The 26,761-nt window shown below is 31.5% G+C and overlaps 2 protein-coding genes across 4 annotated transcripts; both read left to right on the top strand.

Annotated features, from left to right (window-relative positions):
- The first annotated feature begins 1,097 nt into the window (after positions 1-1,097).
- LOC143247356 (techylectin-5A-like) lies at positions 1,098-7,929 on the top strand. 3 transcript variants are annotated; one of them, XM_076495283.1, is made up of 7 exons: positions 1,098-1,360; positions 1,872-2,050; positions 2,352-2,457; positions 2,945-3,109; positions 4,625-4,717; positions 5,404-5,471; positions 7,800-7,929. In XM_076495283.1, the coding sequence occupies exons 1-7, from the start codon at positions 1,174-1,176 to the stop codon at positions 7,884-7,886; spliced, it is 885 nt and encodes a 294-aa protein (XP_076351398.1). In that variant the 5' UTR covers positions 1,098-1,173; the 3' UTR covers positions 7,887-7,929. The 3 variants fall into 3 exon arrangements, with proteins under 3 accessions (XP_076351398.1, XP_076351399.1, XP_076351397.1); XM_076495284.1 differs by lacking the exon at positions 5,404-5,471 and having other exon boundaries at positions 1,099-1,360; positions 7,800-7,831; XM_076495282.1 differs by lacking the exons at positions 5,404-5,471; positions 7,800-7,929 and having other exon boundaries at positions 1,099-1,360; positions 4,625-5,073.
- Positions 7,930-22,166: 14,237 nt separating this feature from the next.
- Positions 22,167-26,156, top strand: LOC143247355 (techylectin-5A-like). The gene is made up of 5 exons (XM_076495281.1): positions 22,167-22,443; positions 22,967-23,145; positions 23,446-23,551; positions 24,036-24,200; positions 25,713-26,156. The coding sequence occupies exons 1-5, from the start codon at positions 22,257-22,259 to the stop codon at positions 25,985-25,987; spliced, it is 912 nt and encodes a 303-aa protein (XP_076351396.1). The 5' UTR covers positions 22,167-22,256; the 3' UTR covers positions 25,988-26,156.
- Positions 26,157-26,761: the final 605 nt, after the last annotated feature.

Here is a 26,761-nt window from a genome sequence, read left to right as displayed (position 1 = left end):
AAACAAACTCGTACATTAATTATTCTAAAGGCTTCTTCAACACTGTATGTTACTTTCATGTTACTTCAACACTATGTTTATTGAGTAACAACTATTTTCTTCTTAATTAAACCATCATATGAGAAACATATAGTTTTGAACAAACACAGAGAACTGAGAAACTTGATTGTATCATTAAATTCTCTTTTCTAATATCTAATAAAGTATTTTATATCATAAGTACAATATTATAGCCTACGTTACCTTAAAAAAAATTAATTCACAAATCTTTGTTTGTTTGTTTGGAATTTCGCACAAAGCTACTCGAGGGCTATCTGTGCTAGCCGTCCCTAATTTAGCAGTGTAAGACTAGAGGGAAGGCAGCTAGTCATCACCACCCACCGCCAACTCTTGGGCTACTCTTTTACCAACGAATAGTGGGATTGACCGTCACCTTATACTTCCCCACGGCTGGGAGGGCGAGCATGTTTAGCGCGACGCGGGCGCGAACCCGCGACCCTCAGATTACGAGTCGCACGCCTTACGCGCTTGGCAATGCCAGGCCTTCACAAATCTCTATTCACATGAATGTACCGAAATAAATTTTCAAAATTAATGAGTTGCTAAGTTTTTCGATTTCTGAATCATACTAAATAATAGCATTAGACGTTTATTAGCATATATATTGATAAAAACAAATATATTTCAAAGCTGTTGAATAATTAAAATAAAAAACATTTCATACAATAAGTTGCAAAATACTCTGTTTCATAATCAATAGTAAATCGAATATAATATGTTTTATACTACTGTAATATTTAAGAACATTAATAGGTATTAAATCGTGAGAATTATTTTAAGGGCTGGTGTTATAGCATTAATGTGAATTTTAGCATATTTTATTTTCAACTCTTACAGAATATTCCATTGGAAAAACAGCAAACAAAATATCATAATGAATGTTTTAAAGGCATTGCACAGAATTAGTTTCTTCGAAAGATCTTGTTTTGTAAGATGTTTACTAAGATTGTCATGAAAAATAATTCTGAGAACCATGCTTAAAATTAGCAGTATTTGAATAATATCTCCTCTATATAAATGTTATTTTACACGACATTCATCGACTTCCTTGTGTCGTTAACCTGCGTTAATTCAGAAACATTCCTTCACTAAGGTTCAACTGATCAGAAAACTATGAAATGCTCAAAATATACAAAGGTTTTGTTGCATATTATGTGTTCAGGGTTAACCGGAAGTTTACTTTTAGGACCTGTGGGTGGAGTAACGTCTGATGTTTCCCGCTATGACTTGAATGACATCTTGGACGCTTTACCTACGACTGTGTGGGGAATGGTGAATGTGATTAAAGAAAAGATGAAAGGTCAGATTTCTTTAGTTACAGATATTTATCATTCACTTTCCTTCTTGATTTAAACAAAGGTGTTCACATATTCTGACGTTATTCATTTGTTACAAAAAAACAAAAGTCATAAACGTACAAGAAAGATGTTTTACAATTTATTAACAGCCATTAAGAAACTTAATTGACATTGAAGTTTGAATGGAGAATTTCTGTATTTAGACCCAGCATATTAGAAGTACTGATTGAATAGCTGTTAATATAATACAGGTTCCATTATTATCATCTGCATTTAGAATTGTAAGGTATTGTTAATTGTAAACATGTGTATAAGGGTACTTATTAGTAAATATGTGAATAGGTATGAATATGAACACAAAACATGGGATGTTTTTCTATGAAAGGGCGATCATTGGAAAATAATTATAGTGCTTCTGTCACGAACAAAAATGAAATCATAGTTGTTAAAGATAAATGTTATGTTAAGAACAAATGTAACATGTTTAAAGTCAGCTGTTGATGTAATTTAAAGGCACATCTCCAACACCAGAAACCAAGACTAGCCTTAATGCCACAATGTTCAAAGACTGTGCAGATCTAAGACTTAGAGGTTATACGGACAGTAACCAGGTCTACTCTATCTGGCCACGGTTCTTCAACACACCAATTAAGGTTGTATGTGACATGGACACAGAAGGTGGTGGATGGACGGTAATAGTTTAATGTAATATTTGCATACTTCATTTCCATAGTTATAATTTCTACTCTGCGAATAAAATATCAACATAAGTTTAAAATTTATGTGATTTTTTAAATTATTTCTTTGAGACTGTACAACATAACCACATTTTAAAAAGTTGTTATTTGAAAATAATTAATTTAATTTGATTGAAAATATGCTATTGTAACTTTACTTATTTTGTTCTTATATTTAACATATATCGCAATAAAATTGTGTTTAATAACAAGTAAAAAGCTAAATTTGAAAAAAACTTAAATTTTATTTCTGGAGGTAATTCAACGTCGTGGATACTACAACGAACTTCCTCAAGTTTTCAATAGATCGTGGTACCAGTACAGTGTTGGATTTGGATCATTAAAGGAAGATTTTTGGCTTGGTGAGTATTCTGTTTATAATAAAGGATGTGTTAATGTGTGGATATAATATAAGTGTATATAATATAAACATATATAATATATACTAATATTGACACGTTGTTTGTATGAGCCTCTTTTTTCGAAGTTAAACTACGAAAAGTTTTGTGGAAATCACTAATATATTTATATTATTTTGAATAACGTTAGAAATAGTTAGATTACCCCTCGGTACGTTGTGTAATGCATTTTAATGAAACCTGTCAACGTCACACCGACAGACATAGAATAGTTACTGTTGATATTCTCTTTTTCAATAGTTCATGATGATTTGATTTATAAACATGATCGACCTTATTATGTTAATTCTTTATGTCTGTATTTTAATTAGTTTGTTTATCTTATAAACTAATATTTTTGTCCCTTTATTTGTTTTATATCATTAAAATATCGTCGTTTATGAAATTATTTCTCTTTTACAATAACGTACAGTATCAATTTGTTATTAAGGAAACGACAAAATATTTGCCTTAACAAACTACAAGGATGTGGAACTTAGAGTGGATTTAGAAGATTTCAACGGTAAAACAACCTATGCTAAGTTTTCACATTTTCTTGTGTTGAGTGAGAGAAGAAAATATCAGATGTTCCTTGGCTCCTACAGTGGCGATGCCGGTAAGAAAATTTGATTCGGCTTTATTTCCACCTAAAATTTTATAACGTGAAATGAATATTTTTGGTTATAATGGTTAATATAAATAGAATAATTGCTCGACATTTTTATAACATCGTATACGTCGTACATGAAATTAATATTCTATTTTTTATTTAATTCTGTTTTTACCATATTGAGAAATTTCCCAATATAAAATGTCATACGTTTAATGCCATTGAAAGGAAATATTTTATAAACATAAACCATCAGTTTTACAAACTACATCCTTTCATTTGAGGAATATTAAGTGACAAAAAACGTGAAAGTAATAGATAAAAAAATGAACTTCTCTCTTAAAAAACATGGATGTCTTTTCTTGCAGTGCCACACGTTACAAAAGTTCAACAGATCTCTAAACCACATAATACTTTCTTGGTATCAAATTTAGTCATCACTTTTGTAAACTTGTCGAAACGAACATTGCATAAGATATTTTTATGATATAGTGTAATAGTTTCTTTCCTAAACGACGTAATGCTTGTTTTGTGTGACACAAAACATTTATCTATATATAAATAAGTAAACATTTATTTATTATATATATATATGTAAAACATTGTATACTTATCGTTAGTATCTCACTATAGAGGACCACGAGTGGTCTAACAGTGTAACTGCGGATTTTTGTGCTACAGATAGATCAATGTGCAACTTTGTGCTTATTATATATATTAAAAAAGCACAAATTCTTTCAAAAGTTAGAATTACTTTGTTAAATTTAACTGTTAAATACGATGTTATGGATATAATAATTTTGATATTTTCATTTTGGACTAATTAAACAATCAGTAAATTTTATCTCAGGAAGAACGTTTAATACCATGTACGTTAAAGGAATATTTACAAATGGGAACTTTTCAACGAATCAAGCTAAGCTAAAAGTATTGATATTATTTCATTAGTAAATTATCTTATCGGTTTTTTATACGGAAAAAAACTGAAAAGTAAATTTTTGATAACAGGAATTAAAACCTGAATTTTTGTTGTTGAAGTTTCAAGTGAGGTACAAGATATAGTACTTTCAAAACATATACACAATATTTAGAAGTATGATGTTTATGGGTGAGCGTTAAATCTGAGGCTTATGATTCTAAAAGTCGGGTTTCGATGTCTTCAGTAGATACACTGTGCTTAAGAACGAAAAAACAATTTATCAGTAGTGAAAGGGGTTTGAGTTACTTATAGAAATTATTTCTATCTCATTTATTTTCTAATATTTGTCATAAAAGGAAATTTGTTAATCATATGGTTGGTTTTTTAATGTTAGGAAATTACGTAGGCTGAAAACATTAATTTAAGAGAAAAATACAAAAGTGGACCTTTCGTCATCTAAGTTCAAACTATATAGTTTGTTGAAGATTTATTTCAGAATTATATTATGTTTTGGTTTGTATAATACATTATAATAAACTGTCATATTAACTAATATGTTGTTATAGATATTGTTAACAATTATTTTTTGTGTATCTCAACAGGTGATTCACTAAAGTACCACAACGGTTCACGTTTCTCAACAGTAGATCAAGACAACGATGAAAACACGAAAAGTTGTTCTTCTGAATATGGTGGTAATGGTGGATGGTGGTTTAAAACTTGTACGCACAGTAACTTAAATGGGGTTTATCATAAGAGTAGAAAATCTTCTGGAACTTGGAGAGGAATTAGTTGGAACACTTTCGGTGGATCGAGTGTTTCACTTAAAAGAACATCGATGAAAATTAGACCAACTCACTTTGATATTCCTCATTGAATTAACATTGTGTGAGGAACAGTAAATCTTGATTTAGCAATAGATAACATCCATGCTTAGTTGTTTTGGTCTCAGTATTCAACTCTAAGCTATCTTAAAAAACTGTATTTAATAAAACATATCAAACGTGTATAGACATAAGTGAATAATAAATTAGCAGTTTTCCAGACTTGATCACTATTGGTTTCTACATTTCGTGACATATTCATGTAGGTGTACTGACTATGGCCGTGCATAATTCAAATTAAAGTAACATGATTCATTAAGTGATTCACACTTTATCTATTTCTTAAACGTCACACTGCAGTAATATGTCGCAGATATCTGTAGTATTAAATATTAGTTTTATGTTTGAAGTTGTTCTCGAATTAAGTGATTTATGAGAGGATCAGTTGAGGTTGTATCTTACAAAATTGTGATAAACGTCTCTGTTGAAAGAAACCAACTCAACACAGTTTCTACTATTATCTTTTTCGATTGTTAATAGTTTGCAATTTCTCACAGATCAGGCGAATGAGAGGTTAACTTGCTTAGACTGTGGATCCAAGGAGTTCGCTCTCTGTCACTCGGAGGTGAGACCTACACTAGAAGAATACTCATCATATAACAATAAGTGGTCAGAATATCTGACTACTTCAGTGTCCATCTTTATTGAAATCTTATAAGACAAAATAAAAACCAAAGGTTTAATATTGGTCTCAGGAACCAACACCTACTCAGTCATTTATATATATATATAGATTTGATGTTACTCACGTAATAAATGCTACCTCTTTCAATACATAGGAGATAGAAATTACCACTTAATCAGTTTATTAGGGCCTGGCATGGCCAACTGGTTGGGGCGCTCTTCTCGCAATCTGAGGGTTGCAAGTTCGAATCACCGTCACGACAAACATGCTCACACCTTTCAGCCGTGTGGCGTAATGATATATGGTCAATCTCATTATTCGTTGGTAAAGATTAGCCCAAGAGTTGTCAGTGAGTGGTGATGACTATCTGAGTACTTACATTGATGGCCCGGCATGGCCAGGTGGGTTAAGGCGTGCAAATCGTTATCTGAGGGTCGCGAGTTCGCATCCCCGTCGCACCAAATATGCTCGCCTTTTGAGCCGTGGGGACGTTATAATGTGACGGTCAATCCCACTATTTCTTGCTAAAAGAGTAGCCCAAGAATTGGCGGTGGGTGGTGATGACTAGCTGCTTTCCCTCTAGTCTTACACTGCTAATTTAGGAACGGCTAGCGCATATAGTCCTTGAATAGCTTTACCTGAAATTCTAAAAACAAAACAAACTTACTTTGACAGCAATCGTGTAGCTTTGTGCGAAATTCAGAAAACAAAGACACAATTTGAAGATCATATTACAAACAATATTATAAAACGAGGATAAAGTAACGTTATTGAACATTCTTTATTACAACTAACGTTTTCGTTTTCAGAACTTGAAATAGATATTTGAAAAAAAAAACTTATCAACGATTGGTTTATTAATAAGCATCTTTTATCATAAAATAAATAAATCTTCTGCTGTAATAACTTTAATATATTAAAGATTTTTTTTCTTTTCTTAACCATTTAATATCAAGTGTATTCATTCAAAGTAAAACTAATTTCTCTTTTGTTGCCTAGCTGGCTTCTCTCCAGTTTATCATTTTAAAAGTGAAGACGGCTATCGTACATAGCCTTCAAGCAGATTTGCACGAAATTTAAAAACAAAGAAACCTTTGGTTTAAAACACTAGTTTTCATAAGATCAAAAGTTAAATCACACACAAAAAAATTCCAAATGGCTTAGCAGTAAAACTGAGGGCTTACATCACTAAAATCCAGGTTAAGACACTCGTGAACGATAAAGGTCTGTGAGTGTTTCTGAGACATTTGCAAAGGAAACTACACTGTGTTTCTTAAGATTCGTGATTATTAGCTAGAAAGTGTTTGGATATAAAGGAACTGCGAGATTCCAAAATCATTTATAAGTTTTATTAGAAGAAGTTGCACAACATATGGAAATAAGGCATAAACCTACTGTTCAAGCTCTATTTTAGAACCAATATTAGAAAGTAAAACAAGAGAAATATTTAGAACGATAAATAAAAATAAATATTATTTCTTAATTAATAAAGTTTAACTTCAAGATTTCGATTGTTTTTATAGTTTTGTGAGCATCAACGGAGATTTAGGAAATGTGAATATATGATAGAAAACCATTTAAATATTTTTTAAACAGTTGTATTAACATTTACTGAATGATTTATTTTATCCATTACCGTTACCAGCTTTAAGATAACATAATTGTGTTGTTACAATTACTCTATGTTTTACAAAGTGGAAGACCATACCTTATTTAAAATGTAACAAACAGACTGTATACTTGAATTTAAATACTAGACAGTTGCTTTCTTCTGGAATTGTGAACTGATTATATGATGTTCTTTACCTAAGATCTGATTACTTTCTAAGTTGCATAATTTAGCATTTTATTAAAATGAAAACTCCCCGCTAATATAGCGGTACGTCTACGGATTTGCAATGCTAAAATCAGGCGTTCAATTCCACTCGGTGGGCTCAGCAGATAGCCCGGCGTGGCTTTGCAATAAGAAATACACACACACACATATTAAAATTAAATCAAATTTGTATTTTGTTTCATGCATATTGATGGAAACTATTATCTTGTTTCAAATTCTGTTTGCTTGTTCCAAATTAAACACAGGGCTACACAACGGACTATTTTGTTCTGCCTACCACAAGTATTGAAACACGTGTTTTAGCACTGTGATTCTGCAGATATACTTCTGTGCCGCTGGAGGGCGACGGTTCTGTTATTAAATATGCTGTGGAATCCATGTATTTTCTGAACAAAAAATTGTTTTTTTTATCCATTATATTCATGTTTTAGGTATTTAACACACTCAAACGGTATTCCCGGATTGTCGAGAATTTCAGACCAGACTGTCAGACGAATTTCCAATATAGTGAGAATTGAAAATGCCCATATTTAAACGAGATCAAACTAAAAATAAATGAGCCAACCAAAATAAAGATTGGCTGTGAGTGCGGTATTAATATTATTTTGCAAATGGCAGCTTCCTGGTAGCACCAATTTCGTAGTTTTTCTAAAGATATTTGCTAACATTTAGCATAAAGCGTAGGTCTCTGGAACCAAGCACATCGTGTGAGAAAAGACAAAGGCTTAGGATGTTTACAAGTGTTGAGCTATCGCAAAAATTAGAAGAATCACATAAAGATGAACATGAATTCGATCAAACGTATCCTGAGGATGACTTCAAATCAGTTGCAGGTGAAGAAGGTTTAGAAAAAGAATGTGAAAGTGATGATGATATGCCTCAAGCCAGGTGTCGTGGTCCTCGATCGGTTGATAGTAGCGATGATGCAGATGTTTTACATGCACGTTGGAGTAATATTATTTCGGTACCAGAGATTTATTTACAGTTTGATGGTAACAAAGAAGGTTCGTCTGGAAATCACGATGTGTGTTGTGTGCGGTGGAAAACACCTCCGATATAAAAGAAACAACCTTGGAGTAACGTACAAGGACATTCCTTTCAATTTGGTGTTCCCCTCTTAATAAATGTATGGGCATCAAACGCGGGTCAACATGCTGGGAAGACCGGCAAAGGAAGGTCCTTTATTGGTACTAGAATAAAAGTAAAGTTATTACAGATAATGTCCTCAAACTTTATGTGTTTTTGTGTAATCTGTGTTTCTGTGTCACATATCTCTTTTTATGTTTTTTGCTGTGGAGCTCAGGCCAAGGAATAATTTTGCTCCCTTTAGTCAGGGCTGTTTGGATTAATACCTCATTTATATGAGTATTTGCAGTATCTTAAAGAATCTGATCAGTAAGACGATCTGAATATAAAAAGTACAACCTAAGAAGAGATGTCGTAGGTTGTAAAACTGACAGTTTATTAAACAATTGTTTTTAGTGGTATTATAACAGTGTTCATTGGATAATTTCTCACACATGATTAGAAAAGCAATAAATAAAAGTAAAATCTTAATTCAACATTTAACGTATCCGATATTTAAAAAATATAGAGCAATTGTTCCATTTACTAGCAGAAACGTAGCTAAAAGGGCGGTTATTTTCTAATCATAACTTTCATTTTTCATTCATAAAAAATAAAAAAGTGAACATTTTCTAAAACAAAAACAAAAATAGTATTGTTCTCTGGGAAACAGAGCGCGAGAAACGTATTCGGATTGTGCTTTTTAGCTATATAAAATCAAATTAATTTTGAAATAATTGATATAAACCATAATAATTTTATTTATTAATATTGTACTGGTAATTAAAAAATATAATAGTTTTTATTAAGACCTCCAGTTTCTCAGGACTGAGTTTAAGAATTACATAAAGAAAGATATAATCAATCACTCATGCACAATCCTAATAATTGTTAAGTTTTTCCTGGGAGAATGTGTTTATGTGTGCTTTCTCATAGCAAAACGACGTCGGGCTGTCAGCAGAGTCGACCGAAGAAATTCGAACACCTGACTTTAGTTTTGTAAATCCGTAAGCTTACCGCTCTACCAACAGGACACGTTGCGAAGATACTTCCTTTAATTAATATTGTTTTTTAAGACTTATAAGTAGATCAGCGAAGAACTCTTTCTCCTAAGAACTCGAGTTTTTCAGTAGTACATTAAAAATTTCGTAAATCAATCACTCATCCCAGAGAAAGTTATGTTCTTGTCAGGAAAAGAATACCTTTATTTAACATTCTGTTGTCTTAAAAAATATTGTTGCATATGCAGAATGCCCTCCTACAACGCGGATTTATTCAACACGGATTTGCTTATACAGGCTAAAATAAAGCAACTAATATTTACCGAACCCGGAAAATTTGATTATGCACAGTTCGCCGAACACTCGAGAGCGCTAAATCATTATAACACTCAACACTAGCTCGGTCAATTTGAATGAACTGTTTTCTTTTTTGTACTCGTTTATCTTCTTATAGATTTAATATTTATAAGTTTCAATAATGGGTATATCTTTGCGACATAGGCAGTCTTTCATTCAGTTAATATCATGTCTTTCACATATAAAAAATCATATTTTTGTAAAGTTTCATTTACATTATCATTTTATAAATGATAAAAATCATATTTTTGTAAAGTTTCATTTATATTATCATTTTATAAATGATAAAAATCATATTTTTGTAAAGTTTCATTTATATTATCATTTTATAAATGATAAAAAATCATATTTTTGTAAAGTTTCATTTATATTATCATTTTATAAATGATAAAAAATCATATTTTTGTAAAGTATTTTTATAAATTAAAACAAAAATTATTCCATGAACATATTGATTATTTGTTTACAATAAACCATGTACAAAGTAATTTTTATACTAATATTAAAAATACTTTTCTTCATCTAAAATTGTCAAATATTCATTGGGCAATTCCTGAAACCTTCTAAATACGTTTTAAAGTTTATTCAGTAACGCTGTATATTTTATCTCTTATTTTCTCTACCCTATCTATATACGTGGTTAACCATTTTGACTTACCTCATAACCACTGAAAAAGAATATAAAATAAAAGTAAATCAAAATGTCTTATTTAATTATTTCGAAAATTACTTCAAACTATAGCACGAAACTACATTAATTATTCTAAATAGCTTCAAGCTCGAAACACAATACATCTGTTATTAATTACATTTTGTAAGTTAGTAATGCACTATATAACATAGACAAATAACATGCAAAAGTAGGGGATTTCCTTTAACACTGAAATTTTTTCTAACTTTCGAACTACGCGACAAGATGCGTTACAAATTCGTTCAAACTAGTTGTTAACGTTCCAATGGCCCCCAGACATACAAACCTAGAATACGAGTTTCGTGACCCGTAGTGGAAAAGCACAGAGAGCTCATTGTGTAACGTTGTGCTTAATTACAAGCAAACAAAGAAATGTTCCCACGAGAATAAACCCTACATTTCAAGGAAAATTGACATCTATCTGTTTGTAAGACAACATAATATACTACGTGTTTTTTATTTGGTGTACAAATAAAAAGACTTAATAACTAGAATTTTATCTAGTGAATGATTGCAATATCATTTTATGAATAAGGTTAAAGAATACCTGAAGAAAAACCTCTAAGGTTCTTTAAGTTTTGCATGGTGCTCTTGTTCATGACTCTGAAACGCTACATTTCAGCCATATTAACCTAAACATAATATTTTTTCTTCCGCATACTACATCCAAGTCTTGCTATACAAGGAATGTCTACTGATATGCAACCCAACCTATACATTCTGGTGTTTTCAAAATCTTAACCAAGTTCTGGAAAACTTATAATATTAAGGATTGTATTAATATCACCAATATGTCATGACATGAGCTGAAAGAGTCTGAAGTAAAAGTACACAGGCATTATATTTGTCCTGAAGTCCTGAACAATTTCAAGGACTTTTCAATGATGAAGAAGGAAATTGTGATATCATGAGACCTGCTAGAGAAATACAAGATAAGAGTTTCAAAATATGAATGATGAGGAGTTGGTTGAGTTGGAATCGTGACAACGAATGAAATAACGAGTAGCTTTGAGAGCCTGTAACAACAGTGATGAAGATACTGAATAGATAGAACCTGATAATCACAGTTAAGATTGTGTCCGATTTACTAAGCAAGACAATCTTGCAGAAACGGCTATAGACATGAATTTCAAAATGGAGAGAAGCATTACATTTTCTAAATAGGTTTATTAACATATTACATAATACAGAGAAATCCAAAACAATTTCCAGAGGGAAGCCAAACAGATCAAAATTACTGATTTTGTGGAATCAACTGATGTAATTTCTTCCGACCCAACTCATTAATTTTTACATCTGCTGTATTAAAGTTTGAAGAAAAACGTTCCTTTGATACAGATAATCCATAGTCCTTAAACTAACGTCTCGTACTCCGAATATATTACAAACATTTTCGCAAGTCTTTCTCTCATCATGAAACTTCTTCATTCATAAGTGAGTGTTACAATAAAGCACACTATTGTATTATTTCATTTAACATATTTTCATTTATTTGTGCAGCATATCACATGTGAATGTTATCATGGTTATTGTTTTATATTTTAAGTTTATATACGATAGTGTATAGGAACGGGTTATCACTCGTATGTTAAAAATATCAATATATAATCATTTATGAGAGACTTATCACGATTGTGTCCCAATATTCTTGTTAATCCAATAAAGTATTGAGGTTCTCAAGCACGGATTTGCTCAAAACAACTTGCTAAAGGATTTCATTTTCCTTATTCGAGGATGGTCCATTGTACTACATTGTTTGAATCTTGTATACCCAAAGTGTGAATTTTTTATGGGTTTGTGTTTGTGATACAATTCAACAGATAACGATACTTAGATACTGATTGACAAACCACGTCCATTATAGTAAAATGTCTGTTTTTTTTATGTTTTTGAATTTCACATAAAGCTATACGAGGTCTACCTATGCGGTGTGTCCCTAATTTAACAGTGTAGGACTCAAGTGAAGGCAGCTAGTCATCACCGGGCATATGATAATATGAAAAAAGTCGAGTAATTATTTCATGTATTTTAACCCCAGGTCTGTTGTTGCCTCTCTTCTTATATTATGCTGGACCTCCTCTTGAGGTGATCTTCAAATTATTTAATGGTTTGAATTCGTACATGGTGTAACATGTGTCGGTGGTTAAAGTGTTTGACTCGTAATTTGAGTCCCCGTCAAACCAATCGAGCTCGCATTTTCAGCCGTGTGGGCGTTATAATGTTACGATGAATAATAGTCTAAGACTTATGAGTATGTTAGGAGGGCTAGCTGCTAAATTAGTGACGGCTGGCGCTTATATTCTGCGTGTATGTTTTGCGCGAAATTTAGAAACAAACAAACAAACTCGTACATTTTACTGTAAAATTTAATTTCATGTTACTTTAACACTATGTTTAGAGAATAACAACTATTTTCTTCTTAATTAAACTGTAGTTTACGTGAAACACAAAAACGTTTGAACATACTCGGAAAACTGAGAAACTAGGGTGTATCATTACATTCATTCTGCTTTTCTAATATCTTATAAATTACCTTATATTATAAGTACAATGTTATAACCTGCGTTATCTTTAAAAAAATCAGTGCACAAAATCTCTATTCACATTAATGTTCCGAAAGACGTTTTCAAAATTAATGATTTGCTAAGTTTTTTAGTTTCTGAATCATACTACATAATAGCGTTAGATAAAATATAAAAATTATATTTTACCATTACTGTACTATTTAAGAACCTTAATAGGTATTAAATCATGAGAACTATTTTAAGGGCTGGTGTTATTGTGTTAATGTGAATATCAACATATTTTATTTTTAACTTTTACAGAATATTCCATTTGAAAAACAGCAAACGGAAATATCTTAATACATGTTTTGAAGACATTGTATTGACTTAGTTTCTTCGAAAGATCTTGTTTTGCAAGCTGTTTACTAAGATGATCGTCAAAAACAATTCTCAGAACCATGCTTGAAATAAGCAGTATTTGAATAACACATCCTCTATATAAGTGTGATTTACACGACATTCATCGACTTCCTCGTATCATCAACCTAGGTCACGTCAGAAATCTTTCTTCACTAACGTTCAGCAGATCAGAAAATTATGAAAAGCTTAACATATTCTAAAGTTTTGTTGCATATTATGTGTCTAGGGTTAACCGGAATTTTACTTTCAGGACCTGTGGGTGGAGTAACGTCTGATGTTTCCCGCTATGACTTGAATGACATCTTGGACGCTTTACCTACGACTGTAAGCATCTCGTAAAATTGTGATAAACGTCTCTGTTGAAAGAACCCAACTCAACAGAGTTTCTACTATTATCTTCTTCGATCGTTAGAAGCTTGCAATTTCTCACAGATTAGGTAACTGAGAGGTTAACATGCTCAGACTGTGGATCCAAGGAGATCGCTCTCTGTCACTCGGAGGTGAGACCTACACTACAAAAATACTCATCATATAACAATAAGTGGTCAGAAAATCTGACTACTTCAGTCTTTATCTTTATTGGAATCTTATAAAACAGCCATAAAAACCAAATGTTTAATATTGGTCTCAGGAACCAACACCTACTCAGTCATTTAGATATATATATATATTTGATGTTACTCACGTAATAAACGCTATCTCTTCCAATACATAGGAGATAGAATTTACTACTTAATCAGTTTATTAGGGCCTGGCATGGCCAACTGGTTGGGGCGCTCTTCTCGCAATCTGAGGGTCGCGGGTTCGCATCCCCGTCGCACCAAATACGCTCGCCTTTTGAGCCGTGGGGCGTTATAATGTGAGGGTCAATCCCACTATTTCTTGCTAAAAGAGTAGCCCAAGAATTGGCGGTGGGTGGTGATGACTAGCTGCCTTCCCTCTAGTCTTACACTGCTAATTTAGGAACGGCTAGCGCATATAGTCCTTGAATAGCTTTCCCTGAAATTCTAAAAACAAAAAAAACTTACTTTGACAGCAATCGTGTAGCTTTGCGCGAAATACAGAAAACAAACACACAATTTGAAGATCATATTGTAAACAATATTATAAAACGAGGATAAAGTAACGTTATTGAACATTCTTTATTACAACTAGCGTTTTCATTTTCAGAACTTGAAATAGATATTTGAAAAAAAAATAACTCATCAACGATTGGTTTATTAATAAGCATCTTTTATCATAAAATAAATAATTCTTCGACTGTAATAACTACTTAATATATTAATTTTTTTTCTCTTTTTTTAACCATTTAATTTCAAGTGTATTCATTGAAAGTGAAAATACTTTCTCTTTCGGTTAATGCTTGATGGTTATTGCTCTGAACTCACAACCTGATGAACATTGGGGCGAATCCTGTTCCCGAAAATGCTCGCTATTTAATTTTTGCTGATAAAAGGAACTCAAAAAACTGAGAGTAGGTGATGTTGCCCAGATGGCTTCTCTCTTCTCTATCATTTTGAAAGTAGAGATGGCTACTGTATATAGCCTTCAAGCAGATTTGCACGAAATTCAAAAAACCAACCAACCTTTGTTTTAAAACACTAGCTTTCGTAAGATGAAAAGTTAAATCACACGCAAAAGAAATCCCAAGTTGGTTAGCAGTAATTCTGAGGGCTTACGTCACTAAAATCCTGGTTCAGACACTCGTGAATGATAAGGGTCTCTGAGTCGTTCCCCATTTCTAAAAATTAATCTCAGGAATATCTACACAAACTCATTGATTGTATGCCATGTAAGGTAGGTGAATCAGTACTGAAATCCAAGGGAATGCTGATTAAATATTGATTTGTGAAAGTGGTTTGTGTTATTTTGAGTTCAATTTTTACGTTCGATTATTTTAGGCTAACTGCGACAAGAAGATCTAAAACTAAACTAGTTCACAACATTTTTAATAAGAATATGTAATTAAAATCATGAAAAGCTCTGGTATTTATGAAAGCCAGTGTTAAACATTAATATATGAGATCACATTTGAACTGATTTCTTAGAGTGTGTTCTGGAAACATAGTTTTACTTATGTTTTCAGTTATATAATAAAATATTTTACAAATTAACAATATTTTAAAGATGGGAATATATTTTTGTCCATCCCTGTGTACGTATATTTTAAGGGATAAGTATAAATACTCACATGTCTTTTCGTTCGTTGTCCTCTTGGTATCTATTTAGTATCAGACGAAACATTATTGGCTGTATGAATTTGTACTTTAACTTGAACAACTTGTTTATTTCTGAATAAGATAACTTGTTAAACACCTGGTTTGCACAATGCATTATATTAAATTGCTGAATTATTATACTAATTGTTAATAGGTAACACATTCTTTGTATGTATCACAATAGATAAATATCTGGCTCAATAGATAAACAGGGCAACAATGAGCCAGAAAGGGCTCAGGAGCAAATGTGAAGGCTTATATCACTAAAACTTGAGTATCGATACCCTTGTGGGCAAAGCAGAGAATTCCCATTGTAGAGATTCGTGATAAGCACAAATTGACAAAGAACTGAAGTTAGTGTTAATTTACTTGAAACAAGAAGAAGAAAGATGAAAAGTTTGATGAGTTGGTTACTTTATAGTTTAGTATTTCAGTAACTTTTTCTTTGCCTCATTTTTGGGCTTGTTGGGTAGAGAAAGAAATGAAAGTGAGTGGCAAAGATTTCTTTAAGTGAACCCTAATTCTTAATTTTTAATGTGCATTTTTGTATTATGTCCATTGAGTACTCTGGCCAACCCTACTTATAAAGTCTACTGATTCCATGATTATTCGCTATATCTTTTCATGGTTAGGTCACATTTTTCCTTCGGCAATATACTTGGCAAATTTCTGGTAAAAATATCTAATGTTTTGATTTGTTTGTGTTCATTAAAATTTATTTTCGTATACTAATACAAAAGCACATTATATCTTAATGGTCTTCAATCTTTATGTTATGCAAAGTCTAAAAATTAGGGTTCACCAGAAGACTGGAGACTACTTGTTGCAGTAAAGCGTGAAATCCCACCTCAGTAGCTATAACACTATTTTGTTGCACCTGTAACTGGTAATACAAAACACACAACGTGAGTGTGTCTGCATTATGATCCCCATGTTGCACTTGCCAAAGTTTACGCCTGCTCTAATTTGGGGTTTTCTAGTTGGTATTTCTAGTGTTACTCTATGGTGAATCATAATATGTGGTCGCTAACGTAATTTACTATTAATACGGTTGCAGTTACTGTAAAAGAAATGAATTTCACTTTAACGTGATATTTTACATCAGAAATTTCAACCAGACACTTTTAAAGGCTTTACTAAGCTTATGGTGAATCGGGCCTAGGTGTACAATTAATTACATGTATTGAGGTTAGGAAGCTATGTGGTATATAAGAATGAGAAGTTAAACTTATAAAAATAACATGTACTGATAACAGCAGATTATTAAACACATGGATATTTCCAAACTGTTCTAGTGTCTCAGTTACACTCTTTACACTCTTACAATATTAAAATTTAGAGTTCGATTTCATGTGGTGGACAAAGCACAGATAACTTATTGTATAGCTTTACAGAAATAAAACAAACAAGTACATTTCTCTGTTACCTTTAACAATTACTTTTATACTTGAAATAACTCATTTACAACCTGCTGATTGATACAAATATTCAAGTGAAACACAATTTTCAAACAGATTATTTTGTCAAATTTGTGGAATTTCATTACTTTCCAAAGTAGAGTAGGAACTCAATTTGTGAGAGAATTACTCACTACTGTGTGTAATGCTGGGTGGGAACCGTTCAAAAGAAAAACTGGAGACTGAGATTAACCAAATAGCATGGAACCATTGACACAGAACTGAGACAACAGAGAAGGAAAGATACAAAATTTAACGTGATTGGTATAAGCATTCTTTGAGCAGTTGAAAACTGCTCACTCATTTAGTTTTTCTGAAGATGAATTTAAATAGGATTTTTTGGCCTACAGTAATCTGCTTATACTGCCATACCAAGTACACGTCCTACATTTAACAAATTGACAGGTTCTCACGTAGCATTGGGACAAATTACCTGTATTCTTATCAAGAATTACCCATAATCTTAGTCAACCTGCTTCATTTGTAGCAGGAAGTTGGTTGGCTGTTTGACCATAAGAGACCATCACCAAGAGTGTATACTTCCGCAGACAGATTTGTAGCTGAAACAATGTTATCTGTTTTATACACAAGAAACAGATCATATCAAGCATTTCATATTTCTCATCGTAGGCCTGGGAACACAGTTGGAGAGAATGGCGTTATTGCGATTTCCTCCGTAACACACATTTCCACTATACGGTGTTTTTAGATTTATTCTGTCTGACACTGATGTTTAGTTCTGCTGTAACTTGGCAAAGACGTAAATAACTTTCATTGCTGACACAGAAAGAAGCAACAACATGAAAAGCAAAGTTAACTGTTTTCTCAAAGTTACAAAACTGTGGGTGCCTTCTCTCCATAACTAGCTATTAATAATAAAGTTCAGTCTTCTTCTCAACTATAAGTTTATTAAATGTTTCTCCAAATAAACGTGGTAGCAATTTTTTTTCCAGACATGTTTCGGTTTGTAGCAAATATATGATAATGTTTTTCAACTTATTACTTTTGAAAAAACTGAAACACGGAATAAAATATACCTCAACTCATCCATAAAAAAAAATTAAATTAAAAAATAAATAAATTTAGAAATTCCAAAACAGTAATATTTCTGTAACAAGTGAGAATATACAAACATAAAAATCAGTGATAAAACTCGCCCACAAACAACAGGCAATAGTACGTAACACAATCAGTTTACTTGTATTTGAATACAAGACAGTTGCTTTCTTCTGGAATAGTGAAGTGATTATATGATGCTCTTCCCCTAAGATATCTTTTTGCTGTCTAAGTTGAACAGTTTAGCATTTAATTAAAATTAAAGCCCCCCGGTAATACAACGGTATGTCTACGGATTTACAATGATAAAATCAGGAGTTCGATTCCCCTCGGTGGGCTCAGCAGATAGCCCGATGTGACTTTGTTATAAGAAAAACAAATACACACACAAACATTAAAATTAAATCAAATTTGTATTTCGTTAAATGAATATTGATGGAAACTATTATGTTGTTTAACGTTCCGTTTGTTTAAAATTAAGAACGTAGCTACACAACGGACTTTCTTGTTCTGTCCACCACGAGTACTGAAACACGGTTTGTAGCACTTTGAATCTGCAGACATACTGTTGTGCCGCAAGAGGACGAGGGTTCTGTTATTAAATATGATGTGAAAAGAAAATGAATCCATGTATTTTATGAACAAAAAATTCGACTTTTTTATCTATTATATTCATGTTTTTGATATTAAACACACTCCGACCGAAGTCTCAGATTGTCGAGAATTTCAGACCCAACTATCAGACGAATTTCCAATGCAGTGGGAGTGGGAAACGCCCACATTTAAACGAGCTCAAACTAAAAATAAATGAGCCAATCAGAATAAAGGTTAGTTGTAAGTGCAGTAGTAATATTATTTTGCAAATGACAGCGTCCTCTTAGCGCCAATTTCGTTGTTTTTGGAGCTCAGGCCAAGGGACAGTTTGGCTCCCTTGATTCAGGGCTGATTGGGTTAATATTTCATTTATGTGACTATTTGCAGTATCTTGAAGAATCTGATTAGTAAGACAATCTGAATAAAGAAAGTACTACCTAAGAAAAGATGACGTAGGTTGTAAAACTGACGATTTATTAAACAATTGCTTTTAGTGGTATTATAACCAGAACAGTTTATATTGGAAAATTTCTTGCATATGGTTAGAATAGCAATAAATAAAAATTGGAATCTTAATTCAACATTTAACGTATCCGATATTTAAAAAATATAGAGCAATTGTTTCATTTACTAGCAAAAAACGTAGCTGAGAGGGCAGTTTTTTAATGTTAACTTTCATTTCTCATTGATAAAAAAATGAAAAGTGAACATTTTGTAAAACAAAAATAAAATAGTATTTATCCCTGAGAGAAAAGTATTCGTATTGTGCTTTTTAGGTGTAAAAAAACAATTTAATTTTGAAAGCTCTATTTCTATAAATATTACCGATATAAACCATAACATTTTTATTTATTAAAAGTGTACTGTCAATTGAAAAATATAATAATTTTTATTAAGACCTCCAGTTTCTCAGGACTACATTTAAGAATTACATAAACAAAGATATAATCAATCACTCATGCACAATCATTGTAAAAGTTGTGTTCTTCCTGGGAGAGTGTGGTTGTGCGAACTTTCTCAGAGCAAAGCGACATCAGGCTATCAGTCGAGTTCACCAAGGAGAATCGAACACCGGATTTTAGTTTTGTAAACTAAATTTACAAGCTGTGTCTTTACCAGCACAAGACGTTGGGAAGACAGATCCTTTAATTAATATTATTTTTTAAGACTTAGAAGTAAATCAGCGGGGAACTGTTTTTTACAATTAACTCGAGTTTCTCAGTACTACATTTAAAAATTAAATAAATCAAGACATAATCAGTCACTCATCCTAGTCAAAGTTATGTTCTTGTCTGGAAGAGAGTACCTTTATTTAACATTCGGTTGCTTTATAAAAAAAAGTGATTGTTGCAGTTACAGAAAGCCCTCCTACAACGCGGATTTATTAAACACGGATTTGCTTATACAAGCTAAAATATAAAGCAACCAATAATGTACCGAACCCGGAAAATTTGATTATTCATAGTTCGTCCAAAACTGGAACACGTGAGAGCTTTAAATAATTATAACTCTTAACACGAGCTCAGTCAATTTGAACGAACTGTTTTTTTTTAATCGTTTATCTTCTTATAGATTTAATATTTCTAACTTTCAATAATGGGTATATCTTTACGACATAGGCAGTCTTTCAGTTAATATTATAAGTCTCTCACATATAAAAATCATATTTTTGTTAAGTATTTTTATAAATTAAAGTACAAATTAGTCCATGAAGATATTGATTATTTGTTTAGAATAATCCATGTACAAAGTAATTTTCATACTAATATTAAAAATACTTTTCTTCATATAAAAATTGTCGAATTTTCACTGGGCAATTACTGAAACCTCCTAATTACCTAAGTACTAAGTACTAACTTTCTAAGTACGCGACGAGATGCGTTACACATTCGTTCAAACTTGTTGTTAACGTTCCCACGGCCCTCAGTGGCACAGTAGCATGTCTGCGGATATACAAACCTAGAATACGAGTATTGTGACCCGCAGTGGGATAAGCACAGATAGCTCATTGTGTAAAGTTGTGCTTAATTACAAACAAACATAGAAATCTTTCCACGAGAATAAACCCCATATTACAAGGAAAATTGGCATCCCTCTGTCTGTAAGACAATATAATATACTACGTGTGTTTGTGTGTTTTTCTTATAACAAAGCCACATCGGGCTATCTGCTGAGCTCACCGAGGGGAATCGAACCCCTCATTTTAGCGTTGCAGATCCGTAGACATACCGCTGTTTTAGCGGGGGGCTAATATACTCCGTATATTTTATTTGGTGTAGAAATAAAAAGACTTAGTTAACTGGGATGTTATCCAGTGAATAGTTGCAAGATCATTTTATGAATGAGGTTAAATAATACCATGTGACAAACTTCTTGAATTCTTTTAGTTTTGCATAGTGCTCTTGTCCATGACCCTGAAACACTACATTTCAGCCATATTAACGTAAATATAATATTATTGCCTCCGAATACCACATTCATGTCTTGCTATACGAAAAAGTTACAGTGAATCCCATCATTCGTTGGTAAAATAATAGCCTAAGACTTGGGAGTATGTTGTGAGGGTTAGCTGCTAAATTAGGGACGGCGAGCGCATATATTCTGCGTGTAGTTTGGCGCGAAACTTAAAAACAAACAAGCTCGTACAATTTATTGTACAATTTAATTTCGTTTTACTTTAACACTATGTTTATAGAGTATCAACTATTTTCTTCTTAATTAAACCATAGTTTACGTGAAAAACAAAATCGTTTTAACATACTCGGAAAACTGAGAAACTTGGGTGTATCATTACATTCATTAGTCTTTTCTAATATCTTATAAAGTACTTTATATCATAAGTAGAATGTTATAACCTACGTTATCTATAAAAAAATCAGTGCACAAAATCTCTATCCACATTGATGTTCCGAAAGAAATTTTCAACATTAATGATTTGCTTAGATTTTCAGTTCCTGAATCATACTACATAATAGCATTAGACGTTTGTTATCATATATATATATATGTAATTTAATTAATCAAAAATACATTTCAAAACTTTTCACTAATTTTACGAAAAACTAAACATTTCATCCAATAATAACCAAAATTTTTCTGTTTCATAACAAATAAGACAAAAATTACATTTGATCATTACTGTAATATATACGAACCTTAATGCACATTAAGTCCTGAGAATTATTTCTGGTCTTGTGTTATTGTGTGGTAATGTGAATATCAACATATTTTATTTTTAACTCTTTCAGAATATTCTATTTAAAAAACAGCTAACGGAAGTATTTTAATACATGTTTTGAAGACATTGTATTGACTTAGTTTATTCGAAAGATCTTTTTTTGCAAGCTGTTTACTGAGATGGTGGTCAAAAACAATTCTCAGAACCATGCTTAAAATAAGCAGTATTTGAATAATATCTCCTCTATATAAGTGTGATTTACACGACATTCATCGACTTCCTCGTATCATCAACCGAAGTCACTTCAGAAATCTTTCTTCACTAACGTTCAGCAGATCAGAAAATTATGAAAAGCTTAACATATTCTAAAGTTTTGTTGCAAATTATGTGTTTAGGGTTAACCGGAATTTTACTTTCAGAACCTGTGGGTGGAGAAACGTCTGATGTTTCCCGCTATGACTTGAATGACATCTTGGACGCTTTACCTACGACTGTGTGGGGAATGGTGAATGTGATTAAAGAAAAGATGAAAGGTCAGATTTCTTTAGTTAAAGATATTTGTCATTCACTTTCCTTCTTAATTTAAACAAAAGTGTTCACATATTCTGACGTTATTCATTTGTTACAAGAAAACAAAAGTCATAAACGTACAAGAAAGATGTTTTACAATTTATTAACAGCAAAATTAACTGCCATTAAGAAACTTAATTGACATTGAAGTTTGAATAGAGAATTTCTGTATTTAGACCCAGCATATTAGAATTACTGATTGAATAGTTGTTAATATAATACAGGTTCCATTATTATCATCTGCATTTAGAATTATAAGATATTATTAATTGTAAACATGTGTAAAAGGGTACTTATTAGTAAATATGTGAATACGTATGAATATGAACACAAAACATGGGATGTTTTTCTATGAAAGGGCAATCATTGGAAAATAATTATAGTGCTTCTATCACGAACAAAAATGAAATCATAGTTGGTAAAGATAAATGTTATGTTAAGAACAAATGTAACATGTTTAAAGTCAGCTGTTGATGTAATTTAAAGGCACATCTCCAACACCAGAAACCAAGACTAGCCTTAATGCCACATTGTTCACAGACTGTGCAGATCTAAGACTTAGAGGTTATACGGACAGTAACCAGGTCTACTCTATTTGGCCACGGTTCTTCAACACACCAATTAAGGTTGTATGTGACATGGACACAGAAGGTGGTGGATGGACGGTAATAGTTTAATGTAATATTTACATACTTCATTTCCATAGTTATAATTTCTACTCTGCGAATAAAATATCAACATAAGTTTAAAATTTATGTGATTTTTAAATTATTTCTTTGAGACTGTACAACATAACCACATTTTAAAAAGTTGTTATTGAAAATAATTAATTTAATTTGATTGAAAATATGCTATTGTAACTTTACTTATTTTGTTCTTATATTTAACATATTTCGCAATAAAATTGTGTTTAATAACAAGTAAAAAAGCTAAATTTGACAAAAACTAAATTTTTATTTCTGGAGTTAATTCAACGTCGTGGATACTACAACGAAATTCCTCAAGTTTTCAATAGATCGTGGTACCAGTACAGTGTTGGATTTGGATCACTAAAGGAAGATTTTTGGCTTGGTGAGTATTCTGTTTATAATAAAGGATGTGTTAATGTGTGGATATAATATAAGTGTATATAATATAAACATATATAATATATCCTCACATTGACACATTGTATGAGCCTCTTTTTTTCGATGTCAGACGACGAAAAGTTTTGTGGAGATCACTATTATAATTATCTTATTTTGAATAACGTTAGAAATAGTTAGATTACCTCTCTGTACGTTGTGTAATGCATTTTAATGAAACCTGTCAACGTCACACCTACAGATATAGAATAGTTACTGTTGATATTCTCTTTCTCAATAGATCATGAAGATTTGATTGATAAACATGATCGACCTTATTATGGTAATTCTTTATGTCTGTATTTTAATTAGTTTATTTATCTTATAAACAAATATTTTTCTCCCTTTCTTTGTTTTATATCATTAAAATATCGTCATTTATGAAATTATTTGTATTTTACAATAACGTACAGTGTCAATTTGTTATTAAGGAAACGACAAAATATTTGCCTTAACAAACTACAAGGATGTGGAGCTTAGAGTGGATTTAGAAGATTTCAACGGTAAAACAACATATGCTAAGTTTTCACATTTTCTTGTGTTGAGTGAGAGAAGAAAATATCAGATGTTCCTTGGCTTTTACAGTGGCGATGCCGGTAAGAAAATTTGTTTAGGCTTTATTTCCACCTAAACTTTTATAACGTGAAATGAATATTTTTGGTTATAATGATTAATATAAATGGAATAATTGCTCGACATTTTTATAACATCGTATACGTCGTACATGAAATTAATATTCTATTTTTTATTTAATTCTATTTTTAACATATGTGAGAAATTTCCTGATATAAAATGTCATACGTTTAATGCCATTGAAAGGATATATTTTATAAACATAAACCATCAGTTTTACAAACTACATCCTTTCATTTGAGGAATATTAAGTGACAAAAGACGTGAAAATAATAGATGAAAAACATGAATTTCTCTCTTAAAAAACATGGATGTCTTTTCTTGCAGTGCCACACGTTACAAAAGTTCAACAGATCTCTAAACCACATAATACTTTCTTGGTATCAAATGTAGTCGTCACTTTTGTAAACTTGTCGAAACGAACATTGCATAAGATATTTTTATGATATAGTGTAATAGTTTCTTTCCTAAACGACGTAATGCTTGTTTTGTGTGACACAAAACATTTATCAATATATAAATAAGTAAACATTTATTTATTATATATATATGTAAAACATTGTATACTTATCGTTAGTATCTCAATATAGAGGACCACGAGTGGTCTAACAGTGTAACTGCGGATTTTTGTGCTACAGATAGATCAATGTGCAACTTTGTGCTTATTATATATATTAAAAAAGCACAAATTCTTTCAAAAGTTAGAATTACTTGGTTAGGTTTAACTGTTAAATAAGATGTCATGGATATAATAAGTTTGATAGTTTCATTTTAAACAAATTAAACAATCAGTATTTTTATCTCAGGAAGAACTTTTAATACCATGTATGCTAAAGGAATATTTACAAATTGGAACTTTTTAATGAATAAAGCTGAGCTAAAAGTATTTATATTATTTCATAAGTAGTTATCTTATGGGTTTTTTATACGGAAAAAACTGAAAAGTAAATTTTTGATAACAGGAATTAAAACCTGAATTTTCGTTGTTCAAGTTTCAAGTGAGGTACAAGATATAGTTCTTTCAAAACATATATACAATATTTAGAAGTATGATGTTTATGGGTGAGCGTTAAATCTGAGGCTTATGATTCTAAAAGTCGGGTTTCGATGTCTTCAATAGATACACTGTGCTTAAGAACGAAAAAACAATTTATCAGTAGTGAAAGGGGTTTGTGTTACTTATAGAAATTATTTCTATCTCATTTATTTTTCTAATATTTGTCATAAAAGGAAAGTTGTTAATCCTATGGTTGGTTTATAATGTTAGGAAATTTCGTAGGCTGAAAACATTAATTTAAGAAAAAAATACAAAAGTGGACCTTTCGTCATCTGAGTTCAAACTAAATAGTTTGTTGAAGATTTATTTCAGAATTATATTATGTTTTGGTTTGTATAATACATTATGATAAACTGTCATATTAACTAATATGTTGTTATAGATATTGTTAACAATTATTTTTTGTGTATCTCAACAGGTGATTCACTAAAGTACCACAACGGTTCACGTTTCTCAACAGTAGATCAAGATAACGATGAAAACACGAAAAGTTGTTCTTCTGAATATGGTGGTAATGGTGGATGGTGGTTTAAAACTTGTACGAACAGTAACTTAAATGGGGTTTACCATAAGAGTGGAAAATCTTCGGGATCTTGGAGAGGAATTAGTTGGAACACTTTCGGTGGAGGCGAAGTTTCTCTAAAAAGAACATCGATGAAAATTAGACCAACTTACTTTGATATTCCTCTTTGAATTAACATTGTGTGAGGAACAGTAAATCTTGATTTAGAAATTCATAACATCCATGCTTAGTTGTTTTGGTCTCAGTATTCAACTGTAAGCTATCTTAAAAACTGTAATTAATAAAAACATATCAAACTTGTATAAACATAAGTGAATAATAAATAAGCAGTTTTCCAGATTTGATCGCTATTGGTTTCTACATTTCGTGACATATTCATGTAGGTGTACTGACTATGGCCGTGTATAATTCTAATTAAAGTAACATGATTCATTAAGTGATTCACACTTTATCTATTTTTTAAACGTCACACTACAGTAATATGTCGCTGACATTTGTGGTATTAAATATTAGCTTTATGTCTGAAGTTGTTCTCGAATTAAGTAATTTATGAGAGGATCGTTTTAGGTAAGCATGTTATAAAATTGTGATAAACATTTCTGTAGAAGGACCCAACTTAACACAGTTTCTAGTTCTTCTATTATCTTTTTCGATTATTAATAGTTTGCAATTTCTCACAGATCAGGTAACTGAGAGGTTAACATGCTCAGACTGTGGATCCAAGGAGATCGCTTTCTGTCACTCGGAGGTCAGACCTATATTATAAGAATACTGATTATATAACACTAAGCGGTCAGAAAATCTGACTACTTCAGTATCCATCTTTATTGAAATCTTATAAAACAAACATAAAAATCAAATATTTAATATTGGTGTAATGAAATAACACTTGCTCTGTCGTTTATATATATATATCTAGATTTGATGTTACTCACGTAATAAAC

Source organism: Tachypleus tridentatus, chromosome 3 (genome assembly GCF_004210375.1).
Source record: "Tachypleus tridentatus isolate NWPU-2018 chromosome 3, ASM421037v1, whole genome shotgun sequence".
In the NCBI taxonomy this organism is placed as follows: Eukaryota; Metazoa; Arthropoda; class Merostomata; order Xiphosura; family Limulidae; genus Tachypleus; species Tachypleus tridentatus.
The sequence above is the reverse complement of the archived record's forward strand: the minus strand, read 5'-3'. Positions and strand labels throughout refer to the sequence as shown.